Raw genomic sequence first — 19,281 nt, forward strand, 5'->3', positions numbered from 1 at the left:
GCTTTATGGCCTTCCACATGTGGTGTGGCATAAACACTGGCCTAATTCTGTCTCTGTCCATTCCCTGCTGGTGCACCATAATGGCAGCAGATCTTCCCCCAACTGGCCCAGCTGTGCCCTGGCTGTGCACAAATCACTGGGAGACAACCAGACATTGGTGTTTTATCAACACTATCTCAACTGAAACCATTGCATTAAGATAGAGTATTTCTAGCTGTGGCCTAGAGTTTACATAGCCAGTTAATGTTAAGGAAGGAGTGATAAAATGTTCCTGAAGTGCCACCAACTTTGACTTTTGCTTTGATTCACCTACTCAGTAGCAAGGTATATTCTCACTTGCTGCTATGTATGGATATCATAGAATCATAGAATTACCCAGGTTGGAAAAGACCTTGAAGATCATAAAGTCACAGCCTAACCAGTACCCGAACTCTAAAATCCCTCCACTAAATCATATCCCTGAGTACCACATCCAGACAGCTCTTAAACACATCCAGGGATGGCGATTCAACCACCTCCCATATAATCACCTCTTCTTTGTACTGTTGAGGGGGGAAAGAAGATAAAAACATCTTTTCCCAAATGCCACAACAAATAACCAAAGAAAAACAACAGGGAAGTGTTGAGTTGGATATCTATGAACCAGGAGAAAAGATGGAATGTCATCTAGATTCTTTAGGTGCCCTAGAATGCCAGGATGGTAATCATATTTAGATGGTTTTCTTCAGCCCAATGTGTTATTCTTCACTCTTTGAAAGACTTCCTGTAGTTAAATCTTCTGAATTCTTCAGCTTTACAAGCTGAGCACTGTGGTGCCAGCTGATGTACTAACTCAGCCAGGGAATAAAAAATGTTGGATAATTTTCAGACGCTTCCAGTTCCCAGAAGTATTCAAGTAGTACAGGAACACTTACTATATAAATGTATTTAAAATTACAGTTCAAAATCTGGTATTTTTCCATTCAATTAAAATGAATTTATCACAGGATTTCACGAGGACCTGAGACAAAACCTATAGAATCCAGCGATTTGTAATTTTGCCTTAAAGCAGATGCAGTATCCGCTATACGAGGACCACCTCTGATCAGTGTGCTTTGTTTGTAGTAGTTGAATTCCAACTTCTGGAAACTTCCAGTCTTGCATCAAAAGATATTTTTTGTTATTCACACCTGATTGAGTTGGTATGAAATGGCACGCAGCATTTTGCTGTGCTTCCTATGGAATTATGTTTTGAAGCACCAAATTTGTCAAGTTCAGAAATAAGACTATAACATCTGGTACTTATTAACTGTTGAGTGACATAAAATGCGAGTTTACTATTCCAAGAACTGCATTTTCAAAGGCTTTCTGAAAGTTGGTATTAAGACTTTAGTCAGTCAAGTTACGGGTGAAATGTGGGCTTTTTGAGTCCTTCCATTGGAACAATGGCAGTTTGACTTGCCATATGTAACACTGTGGGCTGAACCTGTTATTTAAGTTCAGGAGTAAGGGGGTTTGTTTGTTTGTTTGTTTCCCCACAGCTACCTTGCTTTTCAAATCTACCCAATCTTGTCCGTTTTGCCTTAGATTTTGTACAGTGTATTCAGATCAGAGTGTGTGTGTATTCTGCCACAGATGTTGTTAGAATCTGAGATATTTATCCAAGGAATTACTTCAAGATGTCAAAGGTTGTAATGGAAAATAAGTGTTTTTGTGCTTTATTTATTTATTTGTTTTAACTTCTCCTGGGTTAGAATTGGTCTAATGGTTGTAAGAGCCTTTATTCTAAAAGCGAGCTGGAGATGGGGAGTAGGTTCCACTTTAAGTACATCTCAGTCATCAGAGAAGGTGAGAAAATAGACGCTATTGAATAAGAAAATGAAGGAAAATTAAAATCTATAAATGGTCTAGAATACGCATTCAAGTGTATTCAAAGTTTGGTTGTTAATACAGATTTACTTTTTCCACATCAATACCATATTATAACCATCCAGAGGAGAGCATTATGTGTATTAGACATGTTTTCTTACAGTGATATCTTTAACTTCTTTGGGCTTTCTTTTCTAAAAGCAGGAAAGCTGAGATACTTTGTTACTGTCTTACCCAGTGGTGCTGTAGCCAGGTGATAAATCAGCTCAAGGCAACTTTTGCTTCATCAGCTTCCAGAACTTGTATTTTGTAACTGCAGGATAAGTACTTATCTGTCCTCTGTAAAAACATCATCTGGCGCTATTAACAAATGTTAACATTCCCCATGTTTCACTGTATCTTTCTGTAGTTTTCTCCCACTTTCCAGATCTTTGAGGACAAAGCCGTTCCATGCTTTCCTGTTTAATTAAGTTTTAATGACTGAGTAGCTATTGATTTTAGCCCAGCACAGATTGTAGATTTGCTTTCTGGTGTGGCACGTACAGAGAAGGCAGACAACACCAAAGACTGGGGTGGGTGTATGCAACTTGGTATGTCTCCATTTGGAAAGTATTAAACAGATTAAATAACACTTTTTCCAGAGGTGTTAAATATGCTTTTAATATGGATTAAGTAGATACCTACATTTTAATTTCTTCAAACTTTACAAGTATCTGTGGGTTTAGGACAGTTCAATTGCATGAGTTAGTTTTGTCAGTTCAGACCTATGCATTTATAAAAGCACATTGGCAGTTCTGCTCTCTTGAACGTTTTCCATGCTAGGAGTTTAAATGAAATTGCCATTCCTGTTGTACCATTAAATGTAAAGGTTCGTGGTCCGAGGTTTAAGAATTGCTATGGGAAAGGTTCCAGGACTGTGATAGCGCACATTCAAAATGTGTCAGCCACTATTACCAGTAAAAGCTTTCAAGACTTTTGCCAAGCTAAATATTGATCACAGTTTTCCCTCGTGTTATTTATTGAGAGGATGTGGCTGTCATGGCACCATCTGTATTTGATGCCCATGTCAGTTATGATCTATTTGAAAACAGCTAAATAACATGGCTATTTACACTCTCTCCCCAGATCCTGGCTACTGGTACTGGTGGTTGTGCTAATAAAACTTTCAGAGGTGGGAAACACTGTTAAGCATTCAGAAAGGTTTAAATACGTGACTTAAGAACATAAATTGGCTTGTTTCATTGTGTATTTAGCAGGCTACCAGAAGTTCTGTTTTGTTTAATTTTGTATCTCTTAGAACTCAGCACAGGTACTGGAAATCTGGTTTCAATATAGGCATTTTCAGCTCTCTGGAACAGAACCACATATGAACTTCCAGTACTTTGATTTGGTGTTTTCTCTCTTCAGAAAAATACAAACATGTGGATCTTAACATATTCATGTCATTACAACTGAATGTCTCCAGGATCCCCACTGTTGGGGTTGACAGTTCATGCTAAAGATACTGCTGTATTAAAATATAAACTTTTGAAATAAACAGCTGCGCTTTGCTATTATGTCCAGTTAGAACAGCTCATACTACTAAAATATGCATCTTTGAGCATTTTTAATGATTTCAGAATGTACTTTTTTCCCTGTAGTATGACTTCATTTTTAATGGTTGAGCAGCGCTTTGAAGATTAGAAACACTACTGAACAGCTAGCATTTCGGAAATTAATTAAGGATTAATAGCCATTAAAATCTGGCAAGTGGCTACTCCAAGTGATTGAATTGCTTTGGAATTTTTGAAGACTAACTTTATAGTGTTGGGGTACTTTTGAGGTTTAGTTAGTAGCTATTTGTATACTCATCCTCTTCTAAAGAGCCTTCGTATATCTTAGTAAACGCATTTGGTATGTATGAAATATTAAGCTATGCACATGACTCATTTCTGTGTTCAGAGATACTGGAACTTAAAATCTTTAAAAAACAAAGTTTAAATATGTGTTTGTAGTAAGTCATATTTCTTAATGCATTTTGTACTCGAGTAGGTAGGCAGCCTTTAATGGTTGGCGAGTCATATTCTGCAACTGCATTACTTACACGATGGCGAGGGCTGAAATGTTTTTTGTTTACTTTTAGTTTCTTGTGGCAGTGGCAGAGCAGTGATGGTTCTGAGAGTATTTAGACTAGCAAACCTTGCATTTGAAGGTCTGTTCTTAATATCGAAGTAAAGATTTTAGTGCATGTGTCTGTACTGGTCATACGGTATTTTGTTGGCAAGCTTTTAAATCCTAGTTGAAGAGCCTGTTCTGCTAAAGGTTTGTGTGCTGTGCACTAAATGAAACTCTCCAGAACAAAGAACAAAATGAAAACAGGGCTGATGTGTCATCAGGTACATTTCTCAGACTCCTTCATTTATCGTTTCATAAATGATTTCGGTAGCTAATGTATTTTCCAGTGCAGTCATAAACTGTAACTTCTGCAGCTTGTTAATGGGTGTGAAATTGAGAGAAGTGAGTTCGTGAGCTACTTGTTCACTTTACTCAAACTCCTTTAGAAAACAATCTTGTGGGTGAGCCTAAATTGGGGTCTGTGTCTCCCTGGATAATAGCTTCAGGTTGGAGATAGAAAATTGCTGACTTCAGTAACAACTTCGTTGTGTTTTGAAGTAGTTGAATAGCGTTTGAATTACCTAGTTTTATCTTCCTGAAAAATATTAGTACTCTGTGTCAGCCAGTGCTCTTTTTGTTTGCTGATGTTTTCTGTGAGCAAATACTATTAGAACTGCTGTAATAAAACTGACATAATATCAGAAGAGCTTTTGGATTGGAGTCAGTGGGAAAATGGGAATCGTTGTAGCAGGGGCAGTCAATATACACAGAAATCTCAATAGCAAATGAGGAGAAAAATGCTGAAAAAAAAAAAAGAAAAGAAAAAAAAGAAGCTTATAGGACTGTATATCGAGAATAGTTGTGCAGTAAATAGAGAGTGTTCTATGTTGTAGTGAGCCCAGTCCTGAATTATTTTTTATGAATTTCTTGAGCAAAAGACTGAGTTTATGGCAAACATACAGTAAATGTTACGTTTAACAAAATGCCAGCTGAGGGTTACTTATATGTTGGCTGTGTGATAGAGGATATTTGGTGGATCGATATATTCTAGCTCTTGTTTGCTGCACTTCTTTCAAGTCTTGCAAAATTCTTCTTTGCTTCCAGTTCTTCCCCATGATGGAAATCTATTTATAATACTTCTTTCAAAGCACGTTTTTCTTTGATTTAATCTATACTGCAACTCTTTAATTCAGTAAGAGTGTTTTTGAAGTTGTGGTGTAGCTATGCTAACCAACCAAGGAGAAGGTTAAGAACAAATATATAAGGACAAGCTAGGAAAAGATTTATCTTATTGATATTTAAATATAAGCTTAAACAACCCTCAAGTGGTTGAGCTGAAATCCGTTATACTGGGGGATTTACCAGCGAGTATATTGTAGCAGTAGTGTAAGAACAACACGCTGTCATACATTTTCTGGTGCATTTTGCTCGGGTGGATTGGGATTTAGTGAAATAAAATCCACATGTGATGGACCAAGGATAAGATTTTAAGGTCTATTTCTGTGGTTAGTGTATCCTGTCACGTTCCAGTTCTTATTGTTAAACTACATTTTATTTGTGTCACAAATTTCTGGTGGATTAAAGTAGCATTTCTACCAAGTAGCTATTTATGAGTGATGCTTGTTTGTACTTTTCCGTTTTCTTTTTGTGTTGCCTTATGAGAATCATTCGTTGTAGAAACCAAATTTAGGAAAGGAAGCGAGAAATATAATAAAAAGTGAAGGAACTTGTACTCCTTTTAAGCATTCATTACTCCTTGAAATAAATAGTTCACAAAAGACTAATTGCTTGACTATTGGAAGTAAAATTGCAATAAGGTGCAATGTTAAGTGTTAGTACATCTTCTGAATTTTAATTGATGCATCTTCTGTCTTTAAAAATAAAAATTCCTATTGATTTCTCCATAAGTCCTTTCAAGATGTTTTGGTAATGTTTCTTTCAAGAGAGAACTAATAACAATTAGAGCAAGAAGATAACGTTAAAATGAAATATTGATTTATGGGTTGGTTGGTTGGTTTGTTTGTAGGAGGGGGTTTCAGAAAAATGGTTTAGAACTGCATTTTGACTGTTCATTTAGTGGTCTTTTAAATTCCCCTGTTATTTAAGAGTGGCCGTTGTTTCACTTGCCTTGAAGGTGCTGGTATTCTTATAAGTAGCTCACTTGGTTTGCAGCTCTAGTTTATACAACAGTTAAAAGCATATATTTGGAGTTTTAAAATTGGCGGAGAAAAAAATGATTACATCTTGTGATTTTCTTATCTTTGTGTTTTAGGTTGTGTTAAAGATCATCAAACATTACCAAGAAGAAGGACAGGGGAATGAAGTGGTCCAAGGAGTGCTGCTGGGTCTTGTGGTGGATGACAGACTTGAAATAACAAATTGTTTCCCCTTCCCTCAGCATACAGAAGATGATGCAGACTTTGATGAAGGTAATGGCTACAATTTTTGCAAAACTTGCGATTAAAAAAACATCCATATGTGCAAAAAGGGATTTTTTCACCACAACTGGTAGCTTCTGTGTGATCGGAGAATGCTTTTGTTTTGATTTGAGGCACAACTGCTCAACTTAAAATGACATCTTGCATATCCAGCTGCAGCATACGGAAAGTTACAGAGATAAATACTATAATGTATGTATGCACAGTGTAGAGTAAGACTGTCTCACTGAAAATTACATCCATTTCCAGTATATAATTTGTGTAGCCATTTCACAAAAAGACTAAAATTTGTATATACATGTGTATATATGTATGTAGTCAAGCATGCAGATTGCCTCCCTGTGGATTTCTTTATATGTGCTAAGTGCTTACCGAAAGCCTAGACGGCAAAGCTTTGGAAGTTTAAGAACCACTGGTTAACCTGGAATCTGCATGATTTTTTTTGCTACTCCAGCTAAGCTACAAGTAGCATCAGATGTTTACGTCTGTCTCGGTGCTTCCTTGCTGGCATAGCAGGTTTTATTTGTTATTTATTTATTTTATTGTTAATATTAGTTATCATAGTTGACACAGAATTATAAAATCTGTAAAACGAATCATAAAGGTTGACAATTCTGATCTCTGTACTGTGTGTATGTATACATCTAGAGATGCTGGTAGAAAGGCTCCTTTGTTAGGTTTTAGAGACGAACAATTTGACTTTAAGAGTAACTGAAGAGGCAATATAATCAAAGGAGTTGTGGTTGGAAGCTTGATTCTATCTAATTTTGCTAATTCAGTTTGAGCAAGATTAAGTAATGTTTAAGCGTAAACTCATTTTTCTTTATAATAAGATTAGATATTATTAAATTAATATCTTATTACAAAAGAACCTTGAACTGCCTTTAAAACAGAGATTGTTTTAAGCCTGTGCAGCTTGGTAAGGTTTCTTAGCTGTTTATTGCTTTTGTTGTGGTATCATACCATTCACGATTTTAAGAACAGCGAAACAAGGGAATGTTAATTGTCCTACAGTAATATGGTACCAGAGTCAGAGCTATATTTTGTGAAAGCCTCAGATATGTTTTAAATATTATTTCTCTTCTGTAGCTCTTCAAAGGATTAGAGTAAGCTAAATTTTTAATTGGAGCCTGTGCTTCAGTTTTTGCTGTACAAAGAGGCTGAGTTTTTTTTCTGTGTAGCCAATAGACAAGCAAGCAGTGAAATAACATTCTTAGCTTCTGAGATGGATTTATCTCACTATGACGACTGCATTGAAGCTGTAAGTCTGTGATCTTATTGCAAGGTTCAGCTGTTCCCGCTTGTAAGAAACTTCATTCCAAGAACTCTTGTCAGTTTTTCTTCTTTTCTTCTCAGCAAGCAGGCACTTATCCTGGTATCAAGTAAGGTGCAAAAGGCAATGCTTGTGGAGCTTCCCTTACCAGGATGCCTTAGCTTGTCAACCTTCTGTTCCAGGGCTACAGAGGGAAGAACAAACTCGAACCAGCATAGGTGGCACGTGTATTAGTGTAACTGATATGTGCCTAACAGCAGTAGGGAATTGGTAACCGCATCAGTGAACCTTTCCCATGCTGAACTACGCACAGAGAGGTTCTCTGCCTTCTTGGAAAAATAGTTAAGCAGGCAAAACCATTCACACGCTGCTCTTGTTCACTCTGCATTACCTTTACTTTGAGTCTTTTAAGCCTTTTGACCAATGTGGTGGAGGCTAGGGAAGGTGAAAACTGAACCAAAATGTCTCTTGTGGTAGCCAGCTGAGTATTACATTACTTTTTACCCTCAGAGTAGAACTGTCTTCCATCTCCTCAACGTGGAAAAAAAAAAGATGTTTTGCAAATGTCTTGTTTGTTTTCCCTGGAGCGGTGCTTCTCTATGCAGCTATTTTGCCAGATTTTCAAAAGATGTTTTCTTTTAGATGCAGATATTTAAGTGGAGAGATCTATTGTTATTTACTAGAACCTTAGCATTCACCATGTTAAAACCCAAACCGAACAAGCACCTTCCTCTTCTCAAGACTTGTATAAATCAGTACCACTGGTTTTATGTATCTACCCAAATTCATACTGAGGGAAAGAAAAAGTATCTCTGTGCGTCAGTACTTCCATCATCCGGAAGGATACTGAACTCCGTTCTCTTTGATCTGAATCATGTTGTATTGGCTTTTCCTCTAGCTTTCTCTGTATGTCTTCAGATGTTTCTCTTTTCCTTTATTTAAGATACTGGAATAGAAACGATTGTATTGACTGTGTAAGTTTCTGGGCCTGCAAAGTACATTGCACAGAATCATAGAATTGTGCAGGTTGCAGGGGGCCTCTAGAGATCATTGAGTCCAGCCTCGGTCTGCCAATATCCTGCTGACTTTGGCCATGCGTGATTGTGTGTTAATGCAGGGACTACTGCACAGGTTGAAGGGGCCACATTACCCCAGCTGACCTCCTCCTGAGAGGGGAGCAGCGATGCTGCAGTTACCTGTTCCCAAACACCTCATCTGTTATGATGAGAACTGGATGAATGCACCAAAAATAATTTCTTCTGTATCGTCTTGCAGGAACATTAGGAGTGGGTCACGTGTAAAGCACTCATTTACCTTTTGGTCTTGAGGCGATTATTGTTAAGAGAATGAAGTTTATGTATAGGAGGGTGATGTTTCAGCAAACAAATTGTTGAGTACTTGGCAAGAAACATGAAAGCTAATGATTTGTTTTCAAAATGAGGAGATCTGATACAAAGCACGTTTTTGAGGGTGCTAGGAAAATGCCCTTAACTTAAACTTGAAATAGGTACTTAAATGATGTTTGAGAATCAGTCGGATAAAGATGGATTTCTAAGTGTTGTTAGCAACAACAAATATGCTTTTATTTAAAAAGGTGACGTTTTGCTTTTTATTGCTAATATCTGAACTAATAGTGAATTTGGACTGTTTGCCTCCATGTAATTCTTTCAAAAACAAAGTTGTCGATTTAAAAACAAAGGGCACTGCTTGTTTTTTTTGGTGTGAGGTGATTCTTTGGACTATTTCTAGAAACTACAGGAAAGAGACGTCGTCTTTTTTTTTGAGCTTCAAATAATTCTTCTTATAAATGTGGGAGGGTTGTCTAACATTTATGAATCCACAGGTGTTTTTCATCTCAGAGAGTTTCTCTTGCAGTGTCATCTTCCTGAGATTCTTTTTACAAAGTATGACTTTTTTTTTTCGTAAGATTTTCCTGTCAGGGAAGTCTTAAACACCTACAATGGCCTGCTGTAGCACAATATTTTCCAGGGAGACTTTCAGCCCAGCAATCTGTGCTAGAAAGCTGTAGGTGAAGTTTAGTTGATGATGTGTGAACTAATGGAGGAAAATTGCCGGACTGGTGTATGTTGTTGAGTCTTCAGCAAAATATGCCTCAGCTCAGGCTTTGATTTTAGGGCTGCTCTCCAGACTCCTGTTCAGGCTTTTACTTTCAAATAGCTTTATTTCTTTATTCTCAGTGTGCTTAAACGCTCCAAAGTATTGAAATGATTTCTCAAAACAGAGATCTCTTAAGTTTGAGGAGATACTTTCATGTGGCGTCCTCCAGATTTTCCCTGAGCAGGGTTGAATCGAATGGTTTCTGCTCTGAGGATTTCTTAGTGAAAGCCCTCCTGTGAAACGCGGCGGTACCCGCACACGGCTTTGTTTTGTCAGGTTAGTTTTCTGAGAATTGCTTTTGCTTTAGGGCGCTTCAAAGCTTTGGTCTGCGCTTCGTTTTTCTTTCAGTTAACGTTTACAAAGAAGATGTAAGGCATGGCATTAATATTTAAGGAAGAGAATACGCATTATTCTTGACTACAAATTGCGTCTGTAAGGGACGTGTTGTGTTCCGTTCTTCTCACTTCAGTTAGCTCTCACTTTCCATGCAAGGAATATACATTTCCTTTAAATAGGAAGAAAAGCTTCATAATGAATAACGTAGAAGAGAAAAAATGACGTAATGTACGTTTGGAAATTCACGATGAATTTTGAGACACTTTATTTCAAGCTGAGATGTTTTTTACTACCTTACTTTCAGAGCTGAGATAATAGATTAAGTGCTACGGTAGTTGTGCCAATAGCAACTTGGAGACAAGTGCGTAATTATATGTTAAGAAGAAAAAGTTCTAAGATGTTACAGTTTTCTTACAGCTATATGGAGTTTTCATCAGGTTCCCTGTGAAGTACTGCAGATGGAAAGGTGATGTCTTCACTAGCGTGAATTTTACTTCCTTGCTTGACGGTTCATTTTGTTTGTCAGCTCTCAGAAAAGAACTGTAAGGATTGTTGCGTTTGTGTGTCTACTGTGTGTAGGCTGCATCTAGTCGTGCTGTCAGTAATAGTTAAAATAACACGGTGAGCGTTTTAGTGAGAACGTGGCACTGTTTGCTATGTGTGTGGCTGCAGTTTAGCCTCAAATACAGGGGCATGTGGAGCAACACGTATGTCCCACGTGGTGGTTTTGCAGGGTTTGAAGCAGACAGTGGCAGCAGCAGTTGGTACTGCTGAACCTTCCCTGCAGTGCTGCCTGCCCTGTGGGGGCTCCGCACAGCTGGAAGGAGTGTGCTTTCAGAGAAGCGAATGTAAGAAGCAACACACTGGGCTTGCGTTCCTGAATTGGTGCCTACTGCAGTGAGACCGAAGTGAATGTTCTCTGTTCAGGTTCCTGTCCCGTTGGAGGAGTCGTTCTGGACGTTAAATCTCTTGCAGCTAAGTGTGTGAGCTGCTGTGTTTGAGTTATAGGTCCTTAAAGAACAGCGTCTTATTGTCTTCCACGGCAGGGTTCGAACCCTGTGTGGAAAGCAGGGCGCAGCCATGCCCCGCATCTCTCTCAGGTCAAGCGCTGCCATCCGCCCTCACGCAGCGGAAAAGGCGCTGCTCTCCCGCGCGGGGCGCCGCCAGGGGGCGCCGTCAGCCCGCGCATGGCGGCCGGGAGCGGAGCGGTGCAGCGCGGGGCTGGGGCAGCCCGTCCCGTGCCGAGGTCCGTCCGTGTGCCGCCGGGCGGTGCGGAGCTCCGTGCGCTCTGCCACAGAGCGGGGCTGCAGCGGCCGCCTGCTGGCTCTCCTCTCCCGTCCCAGAGCCCCACGCGGGTCGCTTACAGGGGAGGCAGCGTTTGTGCCGAGACACGGACGGCGGGATGTGTCAGTTTAACAACTGTATATATACCACTGCGTATTCTGCTCCTTTTCTTGTTACTATCTTGTTACTAAATACCTTTACTTGTAGCGTTTCTGGATTCTGAAGTGGATTCCTTCTTGCTGTAGAAATAGTACTTTGCAGGGGTAGATAAATCCTTTTGTTCAGCGTCTCAATTTGAATCAAAACAGAGAAATCTTTGTGCTCTTTTAAGCACAGACGTATTAAAATTGTATTTAAATCCGCATCTGTTAAGATGTGCTGCAGGAGACGGGGCAATTTGCATCAAACACAAGAATGCTGGAACGCCTTTTATCTTACTCAAATAAAATGTTCTTTGTGACATTTTTCTTTGAGTAATTTTAAAGATGAAATGCTTACGTCTGCCCAGATTCCAGTAATTCGGTCCGTTTGTTTGATTTCTATAAGCCACCCATGCAGTGGATGTTATTACCATATCTAATAAACTTTTTCTCCTAGTTATGCTGAAATTTACCGAAAACTGTACTTCATTTAATAGACCTAAAGAGGAGGTGGGAGAGGGTTCTCGGTTGCAGGGAGCAGCTGTGCAGGTAGCGTGGCTGCATGCAGTGGGCTGTGCACTGCATCGTGCTGCCCTGACATTCAGGTACTCACTGCGTGCAAGAGCTGAACCTGAAGCCAGAAGATTTTTCCTTCACGGTTTGTTTTCCATCTCAACTCTATTCCTCATTTATAACCATGATATACAATTGTTCAGCTTGCTAGATGGGTATTTCCTATTCTATAACGCTTGCAGAAGCACATTATTTTTTATGTAATCAGTAATATGAAGGCTCAGTTTCTTTATTTTCTTCAGGTTAAATAAAAAACTACAGACAACGCTGCGATTTTGTTTCTTGCAAATGCAATGGGTTGAACTCTGACTTGAAGTGTACAGAGGAGAATAAGAAATACACAGAGCATATTCAGATTTTAATATGTTCCTTGTTTTCACATATGAATTTTATGATAGTCATTTGTAAATAAGAAGTCTTAGGCTTAATGCTTATTAGAGATGAAAAACAATTACAGTTTGTTTTTTTCCCTGAGTACTCTAAAGGATTTTCAGAGTTCTTTTTTGGCGAGTTACACAGAATCTTGAGGTTATTTGCTTATTACAAATTCACCTTATTAGCGTTTGTTCTGTTTTGGGGATATGGAAGCTTAATGTGGAAATACTGTATATTCTTCCACACTTAAAATCACACAGAAATGATCTCCTGTTTATATTTTATCACTAACCTGTGGTAAGCAATATCTAATGTGCTCGTTTGTACCGAATGCAGAGTGCCAAGTAAACCTTACAGCTGTTTTAGTACAGTTTCAGTAGATTCAGTTATGAAAAGATGTTAGTGAGAACATATGGCAACAGTGAGATGTGCTGCCTCTCTTGCAGATGTGCTCTATCTTTTACTGAGCATTTGAGTCTTTCTATACCACAATCTGGATACAGCCATTTGTTTTTTAAGAAAACAGTTTTTCTTCAGGCTAATGCTGTAACATACAATAGGCATCCTGGTAGACAGGCCTGTGCTCAGCTGTCACACTGAGGTAGGTGCCTTCTGGGGTGCCCAAAAGTTAGGCGAGCACTAACAAGCTTTAGGCTATCTCTGTGCCTGGCAGATGAGCTGCTTTCAGAAGGAAACCCTGACCACGTGAAGACAGTGGTGTCCACTGCAATAAAACTTGCTTTTTCATCTTTCATGATGAGTCTTCAGTCCTAGACAACGTGCTGCAGCAATGGAAATTTCCATTCTGTTTGGATCACTATCTCTACTTTGTGTGTGTTTTGTTGTGGTATCCTGCATGTCCTTGCTTAAGAGACTGATTTTTCTTTTTTATTTGATTTTTCTTTTTCTTATTATTTTTGTATCTTTTGTGGTCCCTGTGTTCCCCCATGCCTTCAGCTAGCTATGACTCTCAGCTCATTTGTTCTTTTGGTAACACTTCTAATGTGTCTGCACCAAAAGAAGGAGAATGATCTTTTAACACCTTCTTACTTGTTTCCATTCTCCCCCTCCCCTTTCCTTTTCTGCTAATGCAAGTATTTAGCCGTTTCCTTCCCTGAAGAATGCTGCAATAAACTTGAGGGAGCTGAAGGAAAGTACAGCAAACTGTGTAAACCCCATGTTCTGGGGTCTTATTCCAAGAGGGAGAGTAAAGGGAACGGAGATAGCTCTGCTGAACAACAACTCAGAGCAATAAATCAGAGTAAAAGTGTTAAGAATGGGTTGAAATGAAAAGTAGTGGTAAATAAAAAAAAAAATCAATCTTTTTTTTTTTTTTTTTTTTTTTGTTTGTATGATCTCCCCTCTCCCATATATTTTGTGTGACAGAAAGCAGTGACCAGACAGCACTGCTTAAGATGTCACTTAAAACACTGTTGCTGCTTTGTAGTGAACGCAAATGTATTGTCTTGGGCATAGTTTTAAAAAATTAAGAACATTGAACAGCAGATTTTTTTTTGCAAGAGTTGCATGTAGGTCATGGAACAGATTTTTATAGTCTGACAGTTGCTCCAAATGGTAAAGGCTGGGAGCAGCTGTAGGACGTGTGCATGGAAACGACATGTAGCCCTGCAGGTGGGGGGCTGTTAGACTAACAGCTTCTTACGTGAGCTTTAATATTCCGAGGAATATACATTTTATCTTACAGTGCGACACAATTATCACAGCTTTTTAAAGATCATTTGGGATGTTTTAGTGAGCAGGAAATGGCATCGGATGATTTGTTTCTTGCTTAGTAATGTTATGGTTTTCTCACAACTGCATAACCTGGAGAAGTTAAGTAGTGCTCTTCTATTCTAGAAGAAATTTGTATGTTGTCAAGGTATAAAAGGCATTAAACCCAAGTCGTGTCGTATTAGTGTACAGTGTTTATTTTGTTAATGGACTGAGCTATGTTACTGGCCCAGGGTTCGGTACTGAATCTTAAGCAATAGAGGTGGTTGAAATCCATTTTTGCTAACAGCAAACCTACTGAAGCAGTGGAGCTGAAGGGATGAGCAATCAATTCACAAAGCTTGCTCAACTTAAATGATTTTTTTAGAGAAATATTCATCTTTGATAGAAAGGAGAAAAATCTTCAGTAGAGCTGAGATGCAGCGTATAGAATCTTAATAATGGCAGAACTAAGGAAGTACAAGCCTGTTTCAAACTGTGCCGAGGATGGTCCAGGTGTGCACAGCTGCAGAAGGAGTAGTTTATATCAATTTAAATGCTTTTAATTTCTCATCAGCCTTATCCACGCAATGTATTTATGGGAGGTAGGGTTGTTCTTAGCCATCTAACTAAAGGATGTTTGCTTTATTTTGGTTTGTGGTGTATTGGTTGAGAAGTTTCTGTAGTACGCAGCTTTTTTTGTTTCACTGTTTGCTGAACACACAGTTTGATTTCCTTTATTGAATTATATGCTTGGGTTCAGCATAAATTAATGCAGTAGAAAAATACACATTAAAAGAGATTGTTGATTCTCTAGTAAAATATTCATACTTTTTTTTTTCCTTGTAGGTTTGGTATGATAAATCCTCGAGGCAGATATTTATAGCCAACATGCGGCACTGTGGAGCTTTATTCAATAACAGAAATGAAAAGATTTCTGAAAACTTTCGGGGGGGGGGGTGAAAAAAGGCATGTTTTTGTGCAATATATTTAGGTCATAAAGGACATCTGCGAAGGATAATTTTTTAATACTTGCTAACAATCCTAATATAATATGGCCTATTCATCAGTCATATTGTTCCTGACTTGGCCAGTGTGGATTTTAGTGATTCCCGATGTGCATTCAGACTCTCTTAATTGCTAGTTTCTTGCTGCTCTATCTTATTGTTTTGTAGGACAATGCGTAAACGGGCCCAGAATAATCAAAATGGTTTCCCTGGCCATATTAGGCACCTGACAGAGATAGATATATTTGCTGTGCAATGTGTGCGTGGTTTTGCAAGTGGAAGTCTTCTTAGAACAAAATAAATCTTGACGTGGAAATAATGCAGCAGATTTGAATGCTCTCTTCAGTGTGTGTATATAAATAAATCATCTGTGCGGCATAAAAGCTCTGAGATATAACATTCAAACTGGAGAGAAATTAGACGGGTAAGTTTGGGAGGCAGAACAGACACTGAACTCCGGGATTTTGGAGGTCTTGATTAAACTGTTAAATCGTGCCAATTTAATGCCTTTTGGCTTAGAGGGAAAAGCTGGTTTGGATACATTTGCACTATAACTGAGATCTAATCTTAGTTCACATGAGCTCAGAATTGCACTCAGCTGCAAGGCGTTGGGGTTCCGACGAGGTGCTGGTAAATGTGCCTCCAACTTGCACAAGCAGGGCAGGTAGTGAGATGGGCAGTGCTGAGCTTCCTTGCTTGGGAGGAGAGGTGGTGGCACACTTGTTTGTTTTAGGATTTAATGTTAGTGACAGAGAGAAACTGACCGGCTGAAGTCTGGCAGGATTCCTGAATGGTACTTGCAATTAAACTTCCACACGTAGCTGGAAATGGGTTTTTCCTTTATGTTTTGTGCAAAAAATCTTGACTTTTTAGTGATTTATATACTGCGATCTTACCTGCTGATAAAGCGACAGCTGTTTAACGCTTTAGGATAATCATTCTTAGAGATAAATGTTTTATCCTAATCCAGCATCTCTAACTCTCAACTGTTTTGTGTTGGTGAGGGAACAACAGTAGAAATCAGGGCTATCACAGCAGGTTGGGGGAAAGCTTTTCTTAATGGCCAGATCCAGGTGTTGAGTCTCTTTTTAAACCTAAACCTAAACCCTCTGATCGATTTGGGAGGAAACAAAAGGACTTTATTTGCTGGATTTGTCACGCTCATTTTTAGTCAGTGGTTGTAGCCAAGCACAACAGGTTGTCTTTAAAAATCCCACATAGCTACAAGACGTGAAAATATATATATTTTTTGCAGTTCCTTGGGTGATTTTTTTAGTTCTGCCTTAACAAGCCATATTTAATAAAATTGGTTGGAGCTATTAAAGCACTAACAGCGACCAGGAATGAATCAGCTTGTGGCTGTTAAGTCAGTTGTTGAGTGCACTTGAAAGGCCGTGGTATATGCAAATGTTAATTTTATTCGGAGTTCAAATCTGTTGCTGCGTAGCTTAATTAAATAATTTTACCAGTCTTGATAGTTGTTCTCTATATTAAATAGTTTAAAATTTGATTCATCTCCGCAGTCTTGATTAAAAACAGTTTGGCAAAAGCTTCGTGCAGGCTGCTTTACTTGGTGAGCTTGATGGTGAACGCCGTGCGTTTCACAGAGCTGCTGATTTTCTGTGGCTGCAGTCGGGGAGAAAGGAGTGAGGGAAGATGGTTGGAAAAGGAAATCGAAGATGATGTTGTAAGGATGCAGTTTGGACACTGGGTGCCACTCCTGGTACACACAGAGGCTCGTAAGCCTTCCTCGTACAGTGAAACAACAAGGACTCTTAAAAATGGAGATCTTTGCTCATAAAATTCTGAAGGCCTTCGTCCTCAGAGCCAAGTGTTTCCCCTAGCTGGAAAAACATATTCCTCAGTTCTGCGCGGAGTAATGAAAGCTACAAGGGCAAGATTTCATTTGTTTTTTCTTCTGTCATCGTAATGGGAATGATTTTCTAGGCTTGATGCGTTGCAGTCTGGTTACACTGCTTCCATCATGTGCAAGGAAGACACGGTCGCAGCACCAAGTATTCAGGAGCCAGACCAAGTGCCACAGTTCTCCTCAGGAACCGAAAGAATAATTTATAAACAAAATAAGGCTGAAAGGCCTCCCTCAAAGTGTGTGTGTGTATGAATATATTTTCTGGGTTTTTTTTCTGTTATTTTTTTCTATAGATTTATTGCTTGTAAGGAGAATACAGTGTTCTGTAAAATAATTCGGTGGTACGCTGTGATGGAAAACCAGATGAAAGATGATGGCTCAGGTTCATTTAGGGGTTGATGGACTTACAGAAACTAGACTTGGGGGACATGTATGATGGTTTTTTGGTAGGCATTGACTGCTGAAGGTAAGAGAAGTGCTGAGGAGTGCGAGTGAGGAGATGCATTCAGATGTAAACTGGAGCAAGGTTAATGCTGCCATTCTGAAAGCTGTGCAGCTGTCCAGCTGGGAATCAGGCTGTGATTTATGTCTTGCTGTGCCTGGAGGCATCAGCTGGCTCTGGGTGTCCATTGTACAAACACATGTTCAAACTGTTGAAGAAACCCATACCAGTTGAGATGGCCTGGTCTCCATGAGGAGTGTTGGCCTTTCTGTACCTGGCTATTTGTTAAAATGAGATCTCAGTTCTATTGATGGGTAAATGGGGTGTTTAGAATGCTAAAAGGACAGAAGACTTAGAAAATGTGAGACTTCTAAGGCTGATCTCTTTTGCAAAAAAGTTACCTGCTACGTTGTTTGAAATGGAATTAAGATAGTGGGTCAAAGACTGAAATGGCACAGAAGGGGTGTAAAGCACTACGCTAATTGCAATAATGAATTGCAGGGTGAGGGGTGAGGGAGTTCTTACTAAGATTCTACTTTGATACGATTATGTAGAATTAAAAGCAAAAAGTTCTTCTATTCTCAAATGTAGAATTTTGAGCATTTTCTTTCACTTTTCAAAGTGGCATTTGAGAAAGGGGTTCCTGTTACTTACGCTGCTCCATTGGACTAAATCATCCCACTTCTTCTCTTACAGTATTGTTCCAAGTGAAAATATTGATGTATTTGGATGCATAAAGAGCAAAGTTAAAATCCTTTTCTCTGTGTGTTTTTATATTTCTTTGAAAAGTAAAAACTTTGAGAACTTGTAAGTGTTGACTCTTTTAAATTCAAACTTGCAAATAAATTCTCTTAAAGTTGCCCTTTAAATTTTTTTGTGCTTTGCAGGACAAACTCGATAAAAAAAAAACAACACAACTATGGCAAACATGAGTCATTTGGTGCTTCTTGTAATTAGCTTAGTCGTATGTAGATGGTGAATAATACAAAACCACGCTGGTTTCTGTGGTTTTGCCAACTGTGGAAAAGGCCTGACTTGTTTTAAAAAGTATTTTTTTAATTTAATAAGACCTTCTTATCAAAAGACACCAGATACTTCAGCAGAGCCAGAAATGAAGGAATTGGCAGCAAGCCTCCTTTTGTTGACACCTGGAAATCAAATAAATGGACCGGTTGAAGTAATGAGTATGGTGGATGGTAGGCTGGAGCCACCTGGATTTTATTAGGCTACTTGGTGCTTTGATCACAACTTGAAGTAGAGAGTTGTCCACTTCTTTCTGTTAGCATTCCTTTTCACTACAGTTTCAATCTGACCCAGTACAAAAAACCCAAGACATGACTCAAATCAGACATTGGTATGGGGAAGATATTCAGCTTGCCCACCTCAGCACAAAACACCTGTTGAACAAAACTTGTACTCTGAAAGTGGATGGCAGATGACTTTCAGCTGGGACACATCTGCTTTGCGCCGTGGAGAGCATCGTAATGTCTCAGACTTGCTGTGAGCAAATGAAGGAGTTCACATGGTGCACCAGGCTGCATCTGGGGGTAGCATGGGCATCCATAGCATGTCTTGGTGTTGCATGCTGCAGCTGTGTCCCTTACGAGCTGCTGTAACAAACAAGTGAAGCTGCATGGCTTTGACTTAAAGTAGTAGGCGTTCTGGTCCGGCATGAGGCTCCCTGCATGTGCTCTGTGATGCAAACATGCTCCTGGTGGGCTTTCTTTGCTTTCCCTTCATGTATTTAAAAAGGCACTTTAATTTATACATTAA

General features: G+C 39.1%; 1 protein-coding gene across 1 annotated transcript in view; it reads left to right on the plus strand.

Annotated features, from left to right (window-relative positions):
- Positions 1-19,281, plus strand: part of EIF3H (eukaryotic translation initiation factor 3 subunit H) — an 81,392-nt gene that overhangs the window by 15,728 nt on the left and 46,383 nt on the right. Inside the window, exon 2 of the mRNA XM_072328513.1 lies at positions 6,215-6,371. Within this exon, the coding sequence (XP_072184614.1) occupies positions 6,215-6,371 (157 nt within the window). The remainder of the gene's footprint in view (positions 1-6,214; positions 6,372-19,281) is intronic.

The sequence above is a fragment of the Excalfactoria chinensis genome, chromosome 2 (assembly GCF_039878825.1).
Source record: "Excalfactoria chinensis isolate bCotChi1 chromosome 2, bCotChi1.hap2, whole genome shotgun sequence".
Taxonomy (NCBI): Eukaryota; Metazoa; Chordata; class Aves; order Galliformes; family Phasianidae; genus Excalfactoria; species Excalfactoria chinensis.